This window comes from Pocillopora verrucosa, chromosome 9 (assembly GCF_036669915.1).
Source record: "Pocillopora verrucosa isolate sample1 chromosome 9, ASM3666991v2, whole genome shotgun sequence".
NCBI lineage: Eukaryota > Metazoa > Cnidaria > Anthozoa > Scleractinia > Pocilloporidae > Pocillopora > Pocillopora verrucosa.
In genome coordinates this window covers 11,281,313-11,304,186 of record NC_089320.1, presented here as the reverse complement: position 1 = coordinate 11,304,186, position 22,874 = coordinate 11,281,313, and the positions used below count along the sequence as shown (strand labels likewise).

The 22,874-nt window shown below is 38.3% G+C and overlaps 1 protein-coding gene across 1 annotated transcript in view; it reads right to left on the bottom strand.

The window, feature by feature from the left end:
* LOC131793806 (intermembrane lipid transfer protein VPS13D) overlaps positions 1–22,874 on the bottom strand; it is a 63,094-nt gene that overhangs the window by 38,799 nt on the left and 1,421 nt on the right. Inside the window, 28 exon segments of the mRNA XM_066171669.1 lie at positions 54–276; positions 1,781–1,985; positions 2,624–3,356; positions 3,717–5,116; positions 5,498–5,634; positions 6,243–6,494; positions 7,165–7,371; positions 7,898–8,022; positions 8,298–8,385; positions 8,996–9,116; positions 10,188–10,278; positions 10,483–10,620; positions 11,378–11,510; positions 11,971–12,070; positions 12,317–12,406; positions 13,012–13,231; positions 14,250–14,416; positions 14,730–15,061; positions 15,778–15,991; positions 17,140–17,235; positions 17,476–17,644; positions 18,272–18,513; positions 18,615–18,665; positions 19,394–19,519; positions 19,788–19,904; positions 20,524–20,619; positions 21,962–22,039; positions 22,557–22,747. Of these exon segments, the coding sequence (XP_066027766.1) occupies positions 54–276; positions 1,781–1,985; positions 2,624–3,356; positions 3,717–5,116; positions 5,498–5,634; positions 6,243–6,494; positions 7,165–7,371; positions 7,898–8,022; positions 8,298–8,385; positions 8,996–9,116; positions 10,188–10,278; positions 10,483–10,620; positions 11,378–11,510; positions 11,971–12,070; positions 12,317–12,406; positions 13,012–13,231; positions 14,250–14,416; positions 14,730–15,061; positions 15,778–15,991; positions 17,140–17,235; positions 17,476–17,644; positions 18,272–18,513; positions 18,615–18,665; positions 19,394–19,519; positions 19,788–19,904; positions 20,524–20,619; positions 21,962–22,039; positions 22,557–22,747 (6,142 nt within the window).

The window sequence follows — 22,874 nt, the reverse complement described above, 5'->3', positions numbered from 1 at the left end:
CTGTTGCTTTTTAGCTGCCTATTACTACACCGTCATTAAAATTAGTGACTTACTTTTCCCTGTACAGAGATCCATGTGGAGACATGTCTGTCACTGATATACTTGATAATCTGCCCTTGGCAACAAAGTTTTCATCGTTCATGTTTACTTCCGTGGACAGCCCAAAGGCATTGACTTTTGCTATGGGGTATCTTGTTTTACTTAACGTCAAAGTCAAAGACAACACTTGAAATTTGACATCAGTGTTTATGCCTTCGGTCTCTGTCTGTTCTATACCTTTCAAGATAAAACAGTTCAGTTTATTTCCAAAGGATCTTGATATCAGCTGGCAAGTCAAGAATTTAAAGAAAGCGACAAAACTTTTAAGTTTGTAAAACATGTTTTGACAGAAACTTCTGTCATCTTCAGTTAATTACTGTACAAAGCGTTGAAAGTTTAATTATATGGTAAGTAGAACAATGCTAATTAAGATGAATAGTAACAACAAGAAAAAGGGTAAAGCATCAACGAGTGTCTTAATGATGATAGGGCTTACAAGATTAATAACACCTGGTTAGGGTTTCGCGAAGACATTAACAACCTTACTGATATTCTAAAAAAGAATCTTTTCCCAGCTCATTTAATCGAGAAGATTATAAACCGTTACATCACTGGGACCCAAAACAATCATCATCCCCGGGATTCCCTTCCTACCACTTCACCTACGTTCTACTTTAAGCTACCTTACATTGGCCACTTCTCTGCTAGATCGGCCATTTTATTAAGCGCTATTGCAATGACTTGAATATCAAACTGGTTTTCTCTTCCTTCAAAATCGGTAACTTGTTTGGTGTGAAAGACCCTGTGCCTGACGGGCTCCGTTCACGTGTGGTTTATAAGTTTGTATGTACTGGCTGTAATACCTGTTACGTCGGTGAAACCTGCCGCCATTTTTCCACACGTGTTAGAGAGCACTTAGTCAGTGACAGGGCCTCTCACACTTTAAGGTATCTGAAAGATTCTCCACATTGTTGCGCTTTGTGTTCTACAGATAACTTCTATGTTTTAGATCACGCCTCTACCGGCTTTCAGCTCAAGATAGAACAGGCTATTCATAGTCAAAGAAAACAACCATCCTTGAATCAACAATTACACCATGTAAATCTAAAACTTTCCTTTTAATTCTCACACTTTCATGCTTTACCTCTTTTCTTGTTGTCATAGCATTGTTTTACTCACTATATAATTCAACTTTCGACGCTTTGTACGGTAATTAACTGAAGATGACAGAAATTTCTGTGGAAACATGTTTTACAAACTCAAAAGTTTTGTCGCTTTCTTTAAATTTAGTTTATTTCATTTAATCATAAAAGTGATTCTCAGTGTAGAATTACAACGTCGCCTCAAAGGTAAACAATTCCTTTGCTTCACAATTTATGATAAGGTTCTCTGCTTTTAAAAAAATTGGCGGCAACGTCGCGAAGTTTTTATGTCAGGCAAACTATTTGTCTATCGAAGAATTAAAAGATACTTCTTAAACAATACAAAATCAAGAATAACAAGGTAAGAGGACTACACCATTAGAGTTTTATCGAGGCATCTCTAGGCTAACTGAGCACTTTGTATAAACTTCAGCGAGGAGGGTAAAATGAGACAAACCAGTTGACTGTTTACTAGTAGCTGCAGAAGGATTATTTTAACCTGAGCTACCGAACGCAAATCTAGTTGAGGCCCAAAGAACATTCGACCATGTCAACCTAACCTGTAATGTAATGACTGTATCACTGGAATGAGAGTTTACCTTCCATTTGAGTGTCCTTTTGGTTTTCGTACACATTGTCACTTAGTTCGTGAGGTTGTGGAGATAAGGGGTTTGGACTTGACGGCTGAGAAGCAGATAGCTGCTGTGGAACACCAATTCCAAAGAATTCCAACACAATTACCCAAGTTTGTAAATTTAAATTTGCCTCTAAAGAATTGAAGTCCACCTCTATGATTCGGTTAACCTACCCAAAACAGAAAAAATAAATTAACAAATAGTGAGCTAAGCAGGAATGCACGGTATGTAAATCCAAATGTGGTATTGGTAATCGAACTAAAACTTCTAGGATAAACTTAACTAAAATTTTCCAAACTTTTCAATAAAATATAAATCAAGGTAACCAAACACAATAGGATGCTCGAAATAGTGTCCTCTAATATTGTAATTGCTGTTCATGATGCAAGCATGACGAAGTAGAGCTTGGATCTCTATTCTGGTCCGACCTTGCCAACCTTCACTGAAAAAATGAACCTTAAAGGGTTACGCAATGTTAGACAAAGAAACTTCAAACAACACTGAAACAATGACTGAACATAATACCGTCTCATAACACAGTACCGCTCGCGTGTACTGCAGCATTACACGCGCGTGATACACGCAATCCCACGCGAAACACGCACACTGCGCGTAATTATGTATTCATGTAGAAACCACTGCCCGAGTGAAATTTTTCTATTGCACGCGCGTAACTACAAGCACTGGAAGTGCGCGTAATTCCCACAAATTACAGACGCGCGTGAAGATGCTCCAGTGCACAAAAGCGGTATTGTAATATGACTGTAGTCAAAATGCAGTGAACATGAGTCTGCGCATGGCACTTACCGAGTTGTACTTGGTACTAAATTCTTCATCTTTCTTGTCAATCAAAAAGACATTGATGTGTACAAGGCTATTTCTTTTCTTGTCTTTAATGATTGTATTTGAAGTACCCAAGTCTTCTCCCAATGATTCGCTGTCCAAGGTGACATTAACAGAAGGCATGGAAGGAAATTTTTGATTCTTTAACAAAGGTCTCAACGGAGCCAAAGAACGAAATGGCCCTTGTTTGGATGTAGCAGGAAGACAGTGCGGAAGTGATGAAGAAAAATTCGAGCGAAGACCAGCTTCAGAAACGACAGGACAAGATGAGGAAAGATTTGAAGGGTATGCAGACAGAGAACGTTCTCTGAAGTGATGTTGGCGTGGAGCAGAAGACGAAATGAGATAACGATAGGGAGATTCTGGCTCCTGGAGCAGATCCTCCACAAGAAGACCGCCGAGAGAGACATTGAACAAAGTAACAGTTGGTCTTGTGTGCTCATAAGCCAAATTAAAGTCGTAAAACATTATGTCAACAAAGTCGTGATCAATTTTGTTGAGCTCACCACAAAGCTTGACGCTTAAGTGCGGCACTTCAAATAATGCACGTATTGGAGTGGGGTCATCAGATTCACTTTCAAAGTGAGCAGTTGACTCATCATGAATGTTCTCCTCCACAAGATTAGGTATAAATGTAACATGCTTTTCTGGCAGCACCTTGTCAGGAATACAAGCCTGTAGATTCGAAGCTGATGAACTGAAAAAAAACAAAAGATATACATTAAAATTAAAAACAAACCTTGGCACTTATCTTATCACCCATGAGACAGGAGCAGTGAATTTGTAATTTGTCCCTGAAAGTCTAGATAATCACATCATTCAGACAGCATAAAAAAGGAGAAACTAATAACTTCTTTAGAAGTCAACAGTCACGACTCCTAAAGAAGAGTTACTCATTTATGCCACATACATAAATGAGTAACTCTTCTTTAGGAAGATGAGTGTGACTCATATCAAAAAACCCTAAAAATACTTTTATAGCACTTTGCATAAAATCGTTCTCTGTCATTTTGAAAATCGCCGGAAATAATTGGGAGAAAGACAGAAAAAGGCTCACCTTGGAGAAAGAGTGCTTGGTGACTGGGAATTGGGACTAGCTATGGAGGAACTATGCATCCCAGCTGCCGGAGGAATGGGCACTGCTTCCTTACTACCGCCAAGGTTATCTATAGTCTCAAAAAGCTGACGATAGGATTGAGTTGACAATTCAAGTTTTAATGGAGTGGTGACCTTTCCCGACATTTGAATCGTCGGTTTTTTCAAGTTCAAAGACGCACAACCTACACCCATTGCCAATGCACCCACATCTTCTGAACGACGGTCAATAATAAGTTGAAATGCTGACTTGTGAAGTATGTGCACGCTGCAGCATTTGGGTGAATGCAAATTTTTTGAGCTTGCAAATGACTCGGAAAACGACGATGAAGACGCTCTTCCTGATCTACTTGTATCCATTGCTGTGCAGTACAAGCTCATGTCCTTTACTTCCACAAATAATCGATCAATGTCATACTCAACACCAGTTAGGTGCCCCGTGTCACTTTCCTGTTCCACAAGTTCTATCAAATGCGTGTTCCTCACAGTAATGCTGCCTAAATGAGCAACAAGAATCTCCGTACTTGAGGACGACGTTGGCAGCTGAACAACCGGCGAGTCCACCGTGATGCAGGTGTAAACTCTTCTGTTGGGTTTCACAGGAACATTGTCCACAAAGTCACAACTTTCTTGAAGATAGTCACTGTCACCTTCGAAGAATATGCTACCTTGGCGACTTCCCAAACTCCTGTCATCTTGTGCAGCAGTTGTTACAAACGACGAGGAAAGATAACCAAGTCCTTCTGCCAACGCTCGTTTCTTACTTACAAGACCCATAGCAACATTACTTGCAGCTTGTCGCAGACTTTCTCCAAACTGGGTAGCATATTCAGCATAATCTCCTGCCGATAATAAAAGTTCTGAAAGGAACCTGTGCGTGTGAGTGTACTGAGCGGAAGCCATGCGTACGTTGAGTTGAATGTTTCTTGCAATCTCTGCATTATCCAAGTCCCCTTCGTAACCTTCATCTATAGCAATAACGGGACACTGTCCACCCTTCTTTGGAATTAAGAGTGTAAATGTAAAAGCCTTTTGATCGCTAGGTTCATCTAACATGTCTTCTCGCAATGACCCTAAATACGGTGAGTCTCGTGGGGAAACATCTCCTCCGCCGAGGCTTCCACATGTATACACAGAGCGATGTAGGGAGCCCTCTGGAGTAAGATCAGTCATTCTGAGACCTCCGAGAGAGCCATCGATATTCTGATTTTCTCCAAGAGAGGCATTCAGTTGAACTTCGCTAACGGACACTTCCGCCACCTTTCGCACAGATTTAACACCGTTCGCCTTAATGCTCCTTATAACAAGGACGTTAATCGACTTGAAGGACGCAGTCACTTCTGTCACTTCGGATACCTGATCCTAAAAACCAACACAATAGGCTATCAGCGATAAGCAGTGTCTGATCTAGGATTTCCAGCTAGGGGGCAACGTGTCCCAGTCAAAATTTTCTAAACCCCCCCTCCCATAGCGTTTATTCAAACTGGTGCCCGGGAACCTCAAAAAAAAAGTTAAGCGTTTTACGTACGTCACATTCCCTGGTTCTTGCTTTACTTTTTATCTTCTGAACATGATATCGTTAAAAAAAAAATTGTTTAAGGAAGATTTTGTACAAAGAGAAATTACATTTCCTTGTCTCTTTTTCTTTTGAAAAACAACTTGAAGTGCGCCTAAATGACCCGGAGCAGGTATTTGACATTTTGCTCAAACCGCAGAAGCACCGTTATGAGCGTTTGAACTTACATCAGGCTGTGGTGAGTAGAAATCAGTAGCAGACTCCTCTGGCAATGCTGACAAATCTCCAAAACTACCATCAGATTCACCAGAAGTAAATGCCGTGTTGAAGAACTGAACCAATGCTGCCAGGGTTTCTTGGTTTGCTATCATAAAAAAAAGTTATTACATTTCCAATTATGATTAAACCAGAATTGTAAAATCGCGCCCATACGTTTTTAATCGCAGTGATTCCACCACTGCGATTAAAAACGTATGGGTTGGAAATACTGAAAATAAAAACTGCCCATCTTTCCATCTAGACCTTCAGTACCATTTTGAAAATTGCGCCATCAAAGTTCAAATGAAATCTTAAACTTCTGCCAACAAATTATTCGTCGCGACAAGATGTAGCCTTTTCCAAGAACACAGTTTGTTAAAACGAGGAAAAGAACCGGGCGAAGGAAAAAACGTTGGGGATCTATATAAAGCTTCCTCGTCATTCCTTCAAGAGACTTTACCGTTCGCTCACCCGCTCTTGCACTTTGGCATCTCCACTACCTGAGAGCCCGGCACAAGCGAGATAAAACGTACTGGGGGTTGCTTGTTTTTCAACTGTCCGTTGAGGGTTGCAGAACGCCTTTTATCGTTTTGGCTGACTCAAGACATCTAAACAGTATTGCCTGCAAAATGGTCCCTGATGAGTATATGAGGGACTACCCAAACAAAGGCAATCCTTTCATCCTACATAACTTAAAGTGGTTGTATCACATACCAATTACGTTGACCTTGTTGAAATTCAGAGTCACTAGATTTACACCACTGCTATTTCTGTTTTTGGTAGAAGGGCCGTCAGCATCATAATGCTGGTATTCAAATGTGATTAGATCCTCTTCCTCCATTACAGCTGTAGTTTCGCTTGAGAATGAAGCATCACTGTCCTGCCATTTTCTCTTAGAGCCTGGCCTCACAATATCAGCAACTATGGAAAATGCGCTGCTTATCGTCTCTGAGAAAGATTTTTCACCTACAAGGTAACAAAACAAACTGGGATAGATCCTTCTGGAAGTGGTGGCTAGAATTAGAATCTATCAGGAAGGAAAAGTAAATATCACAAACAAAGTCTACTGCTGGTATACGCGTTAATTCAAAGAGAATCCCACTAAAGGCGAAAACACGGTCAGAAGTTTAAATAAATAATAAATACGTTTAATTAGATAAATACGTTTATGCAAGTGAAAGTAGTAAAAGGATTCCCCAACTGCATAAAAGTCTGCAGTCTTTGGTCAGCAACAAATCACTTGGCTCGACAAGACTTTGTCGGATTATTGATAAGTAGAGGGAACTTATAAGGTGTTGTAAGGTGGCATTTTACATCAAATGTTGAAAGGACTTTGCATTGGTTTGGTTTTTACAACGCGCTGAGATAAAAACAATTCGAACCCCTTCATTCGCTTAGTTGCAACCTCTACTAAAAAACAAATCGTGTTTTCTTGCGCTCGTAATTACTTTGAACACTCACTGACTCCTTGTGATTCTAACCTTTAATTTGACTGACCATTGTAATTACTGTTATAAAACAAATTTACGGTGAAAACTGAACTAATGTTTCCGATCACACCTAGTTGGAGGGAAGGCGGGGGGGAGTAATTAAAAATAAATAGAAGCTTCCACGTAAATTGAAGCTGGTTACATACTTTTTGAAGAAATAACAGTGTTGTCTCCTGGAGATTTTGTGAGGTGAGGTTTGCATGAAGACAGAAGCAGTTCGTAGTCAGGGCCAAAACTCTGCATCGCATCTACAAGATGCACTCCATGAACAGCAAAAGATGTGACTGAATCATAGGGTCTCTTCAAGTGGCATGCTTTTACTCCAAGCACTTGAAGCTCAGCTATCAAGCAACCTGTAAGTACAAACAGATCGCAAGTCTCACGCAAATGGCATTAGAATCTATGGCTGGAAAAACTTGTTTAAAATTTCTTTAATACACTTACATATATATAAATGGCTCAGTTTTTACTACGAGTAACTATAAACTCAATACGCCCAACGATATATTGTGCAAGCAGGGTGTCAAACAAAACTTTCAAAGGTCAATGACACGTAAGTTGCCATGACGACACCACTTTTCTAATTAAGGCTAGTTTGACCACTGAGGTTGCTGAGTTTTTACTGGGAAGAAGCATTGTAAACCGGCAAAAACATTAACCATGCTGTGAACACTCAAGGACGAACTCTGTCAATACTGAACTGAACAAGATGTAATGTGAACAAAAACATCACCCATGCTGTGAACACCTAAGGAGACTCTGTCAATACTGAACTGAACATGAAGCATTGTAAACAAAAACATTACCCATGCTGTGAACACCTAAGGAGACTCTGTCAATACTGAACTGAACATGAAGCATTGTAAACAAAAACATTACCCATGCTGTGAACACCTAAGGAGACTCTGTCAATACTGAACTGAACAAGTAGCATTCTAGATTCTTCCATGAGCTCTTTCGTTTTATCTTCCAATGTTGTATCTACAGCGGACTTGCTGATTCGCCTAAACAATAACATAAATAAAGTCAATATCATCATCACCGTTTTTACTGACTGGCTTTTAAAAGCCTGGCATCGGTTGTTCGAAGGTTGGATAACGTTATCCACTGGGTAGATCTTTGTCCGGTAAATGGTGCAATACGTTTTGCTATCACTTATCTGCTGGATAGCAATTTATCCGTTGGATAACGTTATCCGTCCTTTATAAAACTGAGCCCAGCAGTTTACAAGTGTGTTCATAGTGGCTGACAAGGTAACTCTTTTGGTCTCTGACAGTACCTGGTTGGCGAATCCTTCACCATGTCAGGAATTGTGATACTGCTACTATACAAACTGTAGTACACATCATCCATGCTGCTGTCAATTCCTTTAAAAATTGAAAAAGACACTTGTTGAAATGGGGGCTGGACCAGATAAGTTAATAGATGTTGCAGTCTTCAACCGATTGGCCGCGTGCACTCAAATATTTAAAAAAGAATTACATCTTACTGGAATAATGAAACAAAGTATAGCTTATATGTTAACGGAACTTATAATACGAAAGTCTAAATTTGATGACGAAATTTTTGGAAAACGGAGATAACACTTACTTTGGTTAGGGTTGATAGCAAATACACCTTTGCAATAATATAATGAATAGCAAGAGAAATCGGATTAATATCAGTATCTGAGCAACTGCCCACCTACCCCTTCCCTAACCCAACATTAACCTTAAGTTGTTGTCAATTGACTGTTGTTGAGTTAGGGGAGGATGTGGTGGGCAGTTGCCCAGATACTGATACTGATCCGACAAATCTTACCAGTGACAGCATTTCAATGTGGTTTTACATTTTCCAAACTGTATTGGGAGGATTTATATCTTTGATATACAATTATCTAGTTTCTGGATCGCAAGTTTTTACTACAAAAGTGTTGGTACTGTAAACATCGTTCAAATTGTCAATCAAACAATGTCATTAATAAACAAATCTCCTCACTTTCGACATGGGGTAGTGGAGTAGAACTGGCAATAATTCGTTGTTGTGTCATTGGTGGTGGTGTGGGGTTGGATGCCTTCGGTCTACTCAGCTGTTTCACACACTTTGTTAAGGTTTGAAGCTAACAGAAGAAAGAGAAAAAGGTTAGGTCGTGTCCCACTGGAATCATCCGTTTTAGGTTAATTTGGTTGATCAATTTTTTTCAACTGCCATTCAAACCAGGTTGAAACGACTGCGGAAGCATGGGCAGCGACTGGTGTAGATTTGGCCGGCTTATTGAAGTCAAGTATGGACTTTAGTAGCCGGCCGTCACGCTCGTTGTAAACAAAAACAGAATAAAAGAGTTACTCGTGCCTTTCGAAACACTGGATAAAAAAAAGTAAGGAAATTAGTGAGCGTGAAAACTACTTAAATTATGAATCGAGCCATAAGACAGAAATTGTCCGTCACTTACTGTAGTCTCCGCTCAACCTGCTTATGCGGAGAAGGTTGCTAACGACTATTCCTTGGAGTTACTACGTTTCAACTCAAAACAGTTATCAGTTGTAGTTGAAAGAGTTGATCCCGTTGGAGCACGATCTTAGACACATTACAACGATAAGGTGAGCTTGGTAAGTCACCGCATAAAGGACAATCTCCTGTGCAGCCGTTACTAGACAGTATTTACAGTACATGTAGCAGTCCATTCTCTCGTAGGGACTTCCAATACGGAATTTAAGAAACGACGACGACGACGGCGACACCGTAGACATCGTCGGTTAAGAAATGAACTTATATTTTACTTTCGAATCTCGCGATACTCTAGAGTCATTTAGTTTGTTTCTCACTAACAAAACTATCTCGAAACTGAATATGGAACACAGCGTTAAATTAGAAATAGAAATTAAAAAAATTAGCCGTGGTCGTTCACCTTCTCCAGACAACGGTAAGTTTGGTCATTTCAAAGTTGTTGTTTTGCAGAGGACGCAAAGAAATTTACAAAGATTTATAACGTACTTGCACAGCCATTGATCTGCTCATTTAACTTTCTGTTTAGTGCCGTTGCCGTTGCCGTTGTCGTTGCCCGCGTGGTTTTCTTAAACTCCCTAGTAACCGCTGCAAAGGAGACTTATGAAGAAGACATTGTTCACCTGTTCGGTGTGTTAAATGGCTTAATTTGGTACAACTACAGTGTCAAGTCCTCCTCCCCTACCTTGTGTTCATTGATGTGTAGTACCAAACTTGGTAGTTTGGCATGAAGATTTACTGCCGGATACAGGGGATCAGCAGTAAAGAGAAGTCTCCTGCACAAGATACAAAATAACTTTCTCTAAAAAATATTTGATTAAAAAAAATGATAAAATAGCTTCGATCGTATAGGAGTGTACTCCCCGCAAAAACAGTATAAACAAACTTAACTCAATGTTTGATAGACTTTATACTTTCAAGCAAGAGAACTGGCAGTTTCAAGTTTATACGTATTCTGACCACTCAAAATTGTTCCCCACCTTTCCAATTGGATTGATATTGTAAACTTTTCCACAACATGAGCATCACTTGTAAGGAATGGTTTGCTGGCAACTTCTGACCAGTTCTCCTTTACATTGCACACCACCATTTGAATGTCGGATAAGTCTAGGGTGTACCTCAAAACCAAAATAAACAAGAATACTTCAGGAGTCCATTTAACGGAGCAAAGCCATTTTAATTTGTAAAGCGCAAATAGCGGGGTTTGCTCCGCTGGCCGCTATGCCCGAGGGTTCGTTTCCCAGACCTAGAGTAACTTAACAAAACGATCAAACGTCTGCGCATATGCGACTGACTTTGTAATAACTACATGGCATGTCTTTAGGCTGTCAGGACCAAGTTGTCTCACAGGTCATACACCCAAACAAGCCCTTAAGTCACCGTGTGTTAAAACGTACAACGTTTTAATGCAGCTCAAAACAGAATAGAAAATCAACAGGATACCCGTAACTCAATAAGCCTTGAGTTCGAAAGCCTTGAGTTGTCCTTTTTCCCAATTTTGTTTCCTTTTACAGATTTCTATGAACGTCCCAATTTTCTTTCGCTTATTTTGCGAGACAGCAATTGCTTGTTATGATTTCTTCTCGAGACTTAGCGCGAGAAATTGGCGCGCAGGTAGCCAAATTTGATCCTCCTGCGCATGCCCGACGTTTGACCACTGTATTACAAATAGCAGGGTGTGCTCCGCTGGCCACCATGCCCAAGACCAGATCTCTGACAACCCCAAAAAGGTCTGACAGCTGAACTTCCTCCTTATTGTACCTAATTTGATATTGTTTTGTTATCTCGTTCACTGTTGGTGCTCAGTGAATTTAATACATGCAATACATCGAATGGAAACTGAAAAACGTACAAGCGACATGAATTGCAGCATACCTTTCGTACATCTTCTCAAGGATAGTCTGATTACTCACTCCACTGAGAAGACCATCTGCTGTATCACTGATTGACATAAATTCCTCTTCTTCCTCTACCGGAGGGGTACTGGGAGGGGTCACAAAAGAATCATCTGTATCGTGAACATGAGAAAAGAAACTTAGTGCTTTACCTACAACTTCCAAATTAAAATAACTGCAAGAGGATTCCATATTTTACATTGCAAGGAGAGAAATTAGGAAACGAGGGGCATTAAGCACATGGAACTTGCTTTGGAGTACAAACAATTTGTAAAGTATTCTGACCTCATGAACCATTCGAGTCAGAATACAATGAATAATTTGTGTTTTGACTTTCTTGAGGTTAAAGAAACATCATACTTCACTTAATTTGTTTCCTTTTGTTTTAAAGTTTCAGTTCTCTTTAGAAGGTAACGCATGCAAGGCTCCTTTCTTGTCTTTATTTTTCCTGTTTTTACATGTATCTTTACTTCCCTTGGGGCTTTATAGTGCTCCACACTTTTTCCAGCAGCTACAAAGGTATATATTGAAAATGAAATAGAAATTAACACCTCCAATTTTTAAAATATTTACCTTCCATTTCGGGTTTTGAGTCTTGACCCTCTGAAATTGTTTTCTTTCTGTTAAGAGCTTGAGTGTTTGCAAAACTTAAGTGCCCAAAGTCTATCAAAACCTGATGAAGAAAGGTGGCACCTTAATGTTAAAGAATGCTCTGACAACAAAATATTGTGGACAACAGAGGTTACTGAAATCAAGCACTAAAAATTTCAAGATCCACAAAATAATACATTATGCATGTGCATTTACGTAATGAAGGAACACGGATTTTATCTTAACTAATACCAAAGATAAAAACAACAGTCTCAAGTATTGCTGGAAAACAGTGTAAGATACTCAAGAAAAAGTACATGGAACCCACCACTGAGGCTTTCTTGTCCTGAAAGCTTTCTGGAACAAGAAATCTAGGTGCAGAAATGTCCAGTTGAATATCCCACCTCTTTGAATGGCCCTACAACACATGCGAATAATATTTGGCTCAACGATTCACTGTTGTTGCATTTCACACTCATTGAATAATATAAGTTGCGATTCTGTGGTTAACTATTGAGCACAATTTACAACCACTGGGAGCGGGAAATCAAGATCAGTCACCATTAAAAATTAATGAAAGAGAATTTCAAAAACAACTTTAAATAAGAAAGGGATCAAGTTAGTGTTGATGACGTAGCGATATTAACGATATGTACTAGCGCGAAAAATTCATCCACAACGAAGACAAAAGGTAATTTTTGGAAACGTTCGACATTGCCAAATAAACATCTGATGCTCTTAAGAAGTTTGACAGAACTTTCAGAGGAATTTCTGTGAACATTTCTAACTGCCGGGCATTTAGTACATCTAAGACCGTACCTGGCTGCCAGTCAGCTAGATACTGCAATTTAAAAATTCCTTCCGATATAGCAAGATAAAACTGATCCTAAAGATGAGAATGTACTAGAAAATCGGCGAAAAAAGGTTCTCAAAAGTATAAGGTCCATTTCCAATTAAAGGAGCCAGTTTAAATTTCCGTCTTCTACATAATATACATTATTGTGAGCTACAGGACATCATTACCACATCTGATCCATCCATCATTGTATCAAGTGTTTGAACTAGTTCATGTCTGGTCTGGTTTTTCAGTTCCTCATATCTGACACGTGCTACTTCACGAAGCTGTCTCTCAATGTAAAGGGCTTGAGCACCTTCCATTGACGTGTGGGAAAAGAACTCGGCGATATGATTCAACACTGTGGGGTTGTATACAACATCCAGAGGTTGGGTGGTTACTGATAATCTAAACAGTACCAAACAAAAAAGTAAATTTCAGGGTTGGGGTTTGTGCTTCTGATATATACATGTGTATATTCTACCTCGTTACCTTGCCAGGGGATCACATGAGATAGGTTAGGCATTAATAGATCACTGCTTGGTACATTTCAATTACAATTACATCAACTGCCTCCAAGTCAACAAGTTAACAAAAACATGCTTAAGTTATTGAATGTTTTCCAGACATTTTCATTGACTGCTGTTGTGAAGTCAACCGATTCTAGAAAGGCAGGCATCACCAAGTTGGGGAAGTCGATTCAAGACATACAAGTCCTTGCAGGCAGAGGGGCTACCAGCAAAATGGCAAAATTTAACTGACAGCAAACCAGCCATCATTGAGAAACCCAAGATCTAGTTTACGATGGTGACCTAACCACCCATGTGTACATGTATATTACCGGTTACGCCACAAGCAATAAGTCTTGCCAGACTGATCAATGCTTGCCTAAGCTATCTCACACGATCCTCAAGGCATTCCGTAACTCCATAGAATTCTAATCAAACTTCAAATTAGAGGTACCGTAGGTGTGGTTAAATTTCCCAATTTTTTTTCATTATTTGAAGATAAATCAAAGGAATAACTACAATCCAAGAGGGCCTGGATAAACATTGGATCATTTCCTTTGGCATCACTCTGTTGAAATGTTGAGGATGATAAATGAACAATGGCATCAATTAGCAAAATGCACATGTACTTGGAAGTACTGTAAATGTGTCAAGAAAATAACACCAACATAAGAGTGAAAATCCCTAGAAAAGGACATTTGAATCATGATTCTAGATCCTAAGTTAAAAAGTTGTAGTGAGACCATGTTTCAAATGTTGTTAGCTAAGAGAAAATGAAATTATGTGAGCTAAGCATACCAAGTAGATTGGTGATTACTAGAAGAAAAAAAAGATTATTTAAAAATTTTACTGTAACAGTAAAGAAGTACACAATGCAAGACAAGAGCAAAATAGAATGTTGGAAGATTAAAGCTAACCTGTAACCCACTTTACTTGCAGGTGGAAGAGATTCAAATTTCATTTTAAACACTGGGTCATTCATGTCTTGTAAAATATTGAGTCCCAAAGTTGCTGCAGATGTTACCATTGCTTCAACTGAACCTTTCACAACTGTTGCTTGTTGTCTCTTGGTAAGGGAGACTTTCTGTTGTATCAGTTTTCAATAAAATGAAACATCATAAGTACATATACATGGACAGCTTAAGAAGCACTGCTATCTCAGAAAAGGGAAAAATCTAAGTCTTTTTTATCTCTATCCTGATTTCTAGTGCAGCTCTACACATAATATTATGTAAAAAGTACTTTAAAAAGGCAACTAATGACAACCATCAGCTTAAAGTAAAGAAGAAATAAAGAGACCAAATTATTGGTCATGCATGGTGTATGATATGGCAAAATTTACTTACTATCTACACCTAGCTTCTAAACATCTATCATTTCAAAAATCAGTGACATACCTGAGACTCTCTACCTTGAGGACAAACCAAAGCTGGAAACAGAGTGCCTGTGGTGAGTTTATCTCGCACAAAAAGAGCCCCCAGACTCATGCTGAACTCCCAAGTGCTGGAGCGGGGCCGCATTTCTGAAGCCCAACTCAAGTCTGAAAATTCCACCTCAACAACTGGCAATAATGCTGTTATTTGAGGAAGAGAGTTTGATTGTTTGGTATTGACCAATTTAAAGGATCCTGTGTCCAATCTGAAGTTCAATTGTGCAAACACTTGATCTCTGTTGAAGATGGATTCACTGAGATGACTATCAGCCAGCTCACCAAGGAACTCCTCTTCCTCTGCAAAACGATAGATACAAAGATTAACAAAGAAATTCCAATAATATCAATCTAATAAATAATTTCCATCTTGCTGTGTGTCTGTTCAGAAAAAGAAGACAGCTAGATAATGTCAAAATGTGATAAGAATAAAAAAGTAGCATTCGATGTACCAATGTGGAGATAAATGTAAGTCATACCACATCAAGAAGTGGAGAGAAGTTACACAAGGGCTAATACTTCATTGCTCTGGAATACTAACATATGCAGGTTAAGCTACAATCAGATTCAAAACGAGTGGACACATCATGTTTGAAGAGTTCTATTTACGTGTAGAAAACACTCCTGTTTCTATCACACTCTAAATCATTGAAATGACCCCCCTCCCCATTCAATGTTGCCTGTAGCTAAAATTAAAATAAATAAGGGGTTGTACATGTCAATTTGTCAACAATTTTTTTGCCAACTATAGTTACTACCATATTGGAAAACTCAGCCTTGGATAAATTTCAAGTGCTGAATAACAAATTTAAACAGAATTCTGCTCAATTGAAGCAGTGTGATAAAAAAGCAACAAAACAAAAACTTTTCCCTACATTGTTATGAGGCTCTCAGAAGCCAAACAGTAAGTCACGGTGTGCCATAAACTCAGTCCATACCTGTATTGGGGCCCAACCAAGAGCACCCCTTACATGTACTTGAGGCACACGTGTACTGATTCCCAGTGTTTCACTTACCTTTGGTAGTAGGAGGCTCTCCCATGAACATTTGACTTGTATCATTCTTGGTTGTTGTCCCAGGTGCTCTTCCATCTGTAGTATCTGTTCCGTACCAGCTGTACCATCCTGTTAACCAGCCCTGCCAACCCCCAGATACTCCTTCTGAGGCAGAAGTAGCCTGGTCTTGTACCTTCTTATGTAAATCTTGAACTTCACTGTCTGGTTGCATCTGCTAAAAAATGTTGATACAAACTAAGATTATAAGTACATAAAAAATCTGCATCTATTTTGTATTTTAAAAAAAATCCATTCAAAAGTAATTCTACTAAGCAGTCTGTTTGACCAGTAACTGAAGTCTTCCACTGTGCATCCCTCAGTTCAAATTATTTCATCCATAATAAGTGCATGTACCATTTAAAAAATGTAAGCATTTCTCTATGCTCAAAGCTTGCCAGATTGAAATTGAATAGAGGTAAATGGAATTTAACAAAGTTAACAACTGGGAGCAAATCTGGTCAGTAACTTTTTGCAGATGTGCTGTTAGTGTCCTTGCTGTCTGTTTGCATTTGTACAGCTTTTTTGGCATTCTGTTGTATTTTCAGTAGTCATGTGGTTGTTGGGGTCCTGAAGCCACCCTTGTCCAGTGGTATTTCTTATCTGTTCTTGCACTGTTTTCCCATGTGCTTTTGCTGTCGTCATTGTACCATAGTATGGCATTGTCATCATTGATGATAGCAGTTTTTAGTGTTTTGATGATTTATATCTATATATATTTTATGAAATTTAAAAAACATGCATAATGCATCTATTATTGACAAAGGCGGTTTCAGAACAAGAAAAACTCTAGAAGCGTGGCATTCCAAGTTAACTCCCAATGCGGACAACGATTCCTGTCCTTTGCCCGGACAATACAACATTCTTTTTAACAAACATTCTTAGTTATCAGCATTTTTAATTTTTACTTTGTACTTCACACCTAGTATTTTTTACCTTTTTATCATTAATTTTTACCCATTGAAGGCCGTAGCGCAAACAGCCGAAAGCTTGTATTCTTAAAAGTTTTAGCCAGAGATCGTTTTTTAAATTTTATAAGATGTTTTATCCTGGCTGCGGCCCCTCTGTCTTTTCATATTATCTATATACATATTTTTTTAATTTATTCAATTTTTTTGTTTTTTTTACTTCCCCTGAGCCATCTGGCTCTAGTGTGACAGGTGCTTATCAGGAGCTTATCAAAAGCTTGGACCTGGGGGCTCATGTAGGTGGGTTGCAGGTTGAGCAGGCTGGGCAGGCCGGTTGGGAATTCTAGTACCTTGGAGTGCAATTGCAGTTGCAGCCCCCCACAATTAAGAATTATAATGTGATGTGTTATACATATACCTTACTGATTTCAGTTTCTGCCCTTGTTTGTGCAATGTACCTCAAGACTACCAGCTCCTCAAATGTTAACTCATCTTCAATGCGATTTTGTTCTTCCTAAAGAAATATTAAAGCAATGAGCGATTAACCCTTTGTTCAGGTTTCAAATTTTGTTATGTTATACTAAATAACATCAAAATAAAGTTTACTCCTCAAATTTATCACTGACATGTTTTCTGCAACCTAGGATATGATAGTCCAATGGTTAGTGTGCCCAGCTTAAGACAAAGTAGTCCTTCATGCCTATTTCAGAATGTGGAAAAATTAAAACAATTTACAGATAAAATGTACATGTACCTTGATTGAAGGTTCCACTGAACCAGATATAAGATGCTGTGAATATAAGTTCACGTATTTTACAACATCACGAGCTCGTTTCACTGCAAAACTCCAAGTTCGATGCATAGTTCTCTCTTTAATTGGCTCCATGATGCATGTAAATGCAAACTTCCACCATTCCCTTGCACTAACAAAAAAGAAGAAAAACCCACTATTGCATTCCTACTGTAAGAGGCTTTAAGGATGGTGACTTGACTTAATATTTGAAAAGCCAGCATTATTAATTGTGGCTTCAGCACTTTGCTGTTCTTTTGCAGGCAGATCTTTGTTTAACAATCACCCTTCCATGTGACACCAACTTGGCATCCCTTACAGGTACAGTATATCAGCAATTTATCAGTAATTTATTTGGCTGGGTTCATGCAAAATCTTGATTGACATATAGATCAGGCAACCTCTTTTTGAATTATTGTTGGTGCCATTACATTGGTGGATAGTGGTTCACCTTAAAATTTTCCAAACAAGTTTAACCTTTGTCACAGATCTTGGGACAAGATCTGAGACAAATGGAAACTAAACTAAACTGGTAAACAAGAAAATTTTGAACCAACAAAAAATTTACAGTGCAACATGTATGTCAACAAGTGAAATTACAGCTGGTTCTGTCTTCCACAATTAACTACTTCCATTTGTATGAAGCAACTATTATAGTAGGGCTACTTGAAAGTACATGTATTTACAAGGGTGTACAAAGAAGCCTAAATTTAAAATTCTTAGCAATTCTTAAAGGTGACTTATGCTACAGCACCCTTACTTGTTTCTTATAGGACTTCTTGGTCTCCATTTAAAATAATGGCGTTGTCTGAAATGCCTCTCAAACCCATCTATAAGGACAATCAACATCTTGTACTGTGCTTCCTCAAGTGACAACGGAATCTTCTCCACATGGACATCCACCACAAAACGTGGCATTTCCCGTGACCTGAGGGGCAAGGCACTAGAATTGCGTTTCAACTTAGCTTGTGCACTTGTCGGCTCCAAGATGTATTGATGTTTCTACAAAAATAATGCAAAGGAGTAGTTATAGTTTTAACATTTTGAGGTTCCTCTCCTGACTGAAATGTTTCAAAAATGCATTTTCAATTTAAAGTACTCACACAAAAGCCTGCTTCTCCCTGATTTCTATTAATCATTCGTTGAAGGGCATTCTGAAATAAAAGTATTTGTTACCATGACTTGTAATAACTATATGAAGCTGAATGATATCTACAAAGTAGTCTTGGGAGGCCCTGATCTCCTCAATCCACAGAAAATGTAAGGATGCATTCTTACACATGTGCATAAATGATGCTGATGATCAGGTGCCATCTGATACAATGCTCATTAAGTACTTCATTTACTTCTTGGTCACAAAAAAGAACAAAATAACAACTTATAGGTAGAGTACAAAATAGCACAATTATATTTTCTTTGAATTATTCTACAAAGAAATATGAAAGGGAATGATACAAAATTTTAGAAACATACATGTAGGGGATGCAAAGTCCCTGACCTACACAAGTACAGTAATCAACTTGTCCCTGAGGAGGGGAGTTAAAAGTGATGAAACAAATACAAATTATAAGTAATAAAGGGGTAAGTTTCTAAAGGGCCAAAAGGTAATTATTTTGACCAGAGTAACTGATGACATGTTATCGAGTAGCCAGGAGAACTCCTTTGTGTAAATCAATATATATGAATCATTCACTGTACAAAAAAGTACACTTTTGCTAAAAGAAAAATAGTTGGCATAATTATTGATTTAGCATAATTTTCCATTATTGCTAAATCAGGTATGCACATGTACATGTAGTGTATCAGTAGCACCACTTAACTTGATCATGCATCATCTTTTACTGATAATTGTAATCAGATACAAAACAAGAAGTACATCCACCTCAAGATCTCTCGATGGTAGATCACCCACAAGGGTCACATCAGTATCCCAGTAAATGGCCATTTTTTGCAGCTCAATCAATTTGTATTTGATTGTGCGCTCATTTTGGATGATCTCCTCTGGATTCTATAACACAAAAAATATTATACATAATTATAATACTAGTTACAAACATTTTAATTTTTTTTTTCTTTTTTTTTTTAACACAGCTGAACCCCACTAACTCACACTTGGTTAACTCAAACCCCACAGTAGCTTGAACAAGACCTGATTTCCCTTGCCCAATTTTTTCAGTTATTTACTATCAGCTAACTCAAACCCTCACTAACTCAAAAAATTTCACCCTCACAAACACTGTAGTGAGTGTTCTCATGAACCCGTTGTCAACACTCACCCAGTTTTCATTGGTAGAATGAGCTGAGAGTTTCTCAATAGTTATTCCAAATGAAAAAGGGACAGACTCCCTGGTTGTTGCATCTTCATAGCGAAAATGTACATCACTAATGACAAGCTGCAATTAAAAAAAAATAATAATAATCAAATATGTAACAGTTGTACAGTATAGTGGTATACAGGTAGTAATAGGAAAAGAACTCAGGTTGACATCAGGGATCAAGGAAATCACCAACACAATGACAGAGGAAACATGAGTATTGAGAAGTATAAGGATGAAGACAATGGATAAGATAGATGAGGGAACTGATGGATGAAGGAGCAGAGGGTTGGAGGAACAGACAAATAAGGCAACAGAGAGATTAACACATTACAGCCTAACACCAGCATGAAGACTCTCCATACCATTCTTTGCACAATTCCTACAGAGCTGACAAGGAGAACCTGCTAACCAGCAAGAGCTCCTTCACATCTAGTAGCTGATCATTTCTTTAAATTTTTTGATTTAGGGGTGATATTGTAAGGAGAAATAACATGTAGATGCTTGTAACTCTTCAGGGTTACAGGGTTGAAAAACAACAGGATGGAAAAAAGGATAAAAGAGCAGTAATGAGGGGAAAGACAGAACAGAGGAAGAAAGGAAAAGAGGAAACAAGGAACAGAACAATATCTGAACAAAAGTTGAAGAAGAGAGATAGAGCCAAAGAGGGATGAGAGCAGCCAATTGAAAATAATACCTGTAAGTTCTCAACAATAGTTGTTGAGAAAGATGAGTACAAGGATGGCCACCATGAACCAGACCAGAAGCCTCCACTGTTCTCATTTCTGCCAGCCTGTTGAAACAAGAACAAGTATGCTGTGTCAAAAAGAAAAAGGTATCATACCTTACAACATTACACTGCACAGCACAATTTCCGTGTACCCATAGTAGATGGTCCAAAACAAAATCGTATGAATTTCCAATCAAACTCAAATGAACACAGTCTTATCAATCAAGGAATGTGTTCAGTTGAGTTCTGTAATCAGAAAATGATCAAATTCTTCACAAGATCTCTAAAATGAACCTCTCAATTTACAACAATTGAAAGCAATCAAATGATTTAAATTTCCATGACATTTCTCAGAAACTCTCCAATCAAAAACTGTCCAGTAGACCCAGAAAAAGGCTAAGTTAAACACACATTTTTTTCAAGTAAATCAAATAATTAGATGACCTTATTTAAATTGTGACTAACATTTATGGTAATGGAAAATTATGAACAAAAAATTATTATACCAACAAAATCCACAGCATGCAACTCAATTCACACCTCAATGATTTTTGTGCCAAAGTCACATAATTACAATTTGTTATGGGGTTGGAAAGGCTATGATACAGCATATCCATGTAAAGGATGTTCTTATCATAAAATTCTATCCATTTTTTTACCTCAACAAAGTAAAAAAATATGCATACTTGTTCAATTGGGACTGGTTTCCAGAAAGAAAAGTTCCCAGAAAAATTTGTTCAATTTTTTTTATCATGAAATGCAAGAAAGCAATCTGATGGACAGATTTGAATGCAGTTAAATGCAATTTAATGCAGTTAATAACAAAGAGCATCAGCATTCTCTAGAAGTCAGCAGTTTTTTGCATAATTATATGCATGTGTCAGAATTCCATGCTCTTCATTTGAGGCATTCTAGCACATGCTTTGAGCCTGAACTTGCAGCATTGAGGAGTGGCAGCTCATTGTCCAAGCAGTTTTCCCAATCTATTCCCTCCCTCTTTCCACTATTTATTCTACACTTTCCTGTGTAGAGGCTCATGGCTGGGTTGCTGGGATTTGCCAGCCATGGGAGAGGTCTCCATCTAGGAGCTGGCTACCAAAAGTGGAGGCCCCTGGATGCTTCAGGCACCCAACCTCCACTTAGCGATGCAGTTGTTAATTAGGGTTGAGCCACATTGTGATTGACTGGGTTTGATTACCAAATGTTTGATTGCCTTTCCCAAGTTATTTTATGAGATTCCTAGTGAAACTGCAGACAAGTCACAGATCTAAACCAATTATTGTTGTGCTAAATTAACACCAAACACTAACAGAGCTGAAAATCCATCAACTTAAGTTTATTCTGTAATGAGAAGTACAAAATGCTGTTCTGTTTGCAGGTCTAAAAAGGAACCAAGACAACTTACCAGCCACTGACCCTCCAATGCATCCAGACGTTTCTTCTTGCGTGTCCTTTCTCTCTCCTTTTCCTCTTCTTCATTGTACTAAACAGACAAAATTAAATCACTGTCAGTTGTACCACTTTTGGATAACAGAGTGAACTACCAACACATACACATGTGTGACTAACTAACACAAGCCCAATCACTTGTTACTGAGTGAGGTGATCAATGTTTGAAACAAAAGATGAACACCTGAGTGTGCAAGAAATTAGGATGGCTAATTTTTTTAATCATAATAATTGTACGAAGTTACAGTAGAGCTGTGAGTAATTGTTTGAATCCTCCAGTAATCTGGCTGTTAGTGTTCAATTTTGATCCACTGTTATGCACAAAATAAAATTAAAGCAAAATGTGCAGATTTCATTTTTTTTTTTTGTTTTACTCTGACTTTAGAGCATGCACAAATTTATAATTATAGTATTTTGAGCATTACTTTCACCAAAAAAAAAAAAATCAAACTAGACCACACTGAAAGAGTCTCAGACAGCAGCATCATATTGACTACAGAAAGAAAAATACTAAAGCTAAAAAAGATAAACATACATCAATTTGATATTACCTCTGAATGTTTAAGAGGGCCAGCAACAAGATAAAGCTTATTAATATGTACAATCCATGGTTCAGACTTCGGCCGACGCAAGGGTATTGAGAGTTGCAGATGACCAATAAATCCAGATTTAACTTCTAATGGAAGCTCAAGCCCCTTCAATGCTGTCTTTTTTAGTGGTAGATTATGAAGATCAACAGTACCTGGTAAGATCAATGAAAGTAACAGTTAACCCTTTAAATCCCATGAATGACCAAGACTGAATTTCTCCATAAAATATATAATTATGTGTTGTTGACTGAGCATGAGCTCAGGATGGCTGGATATTGG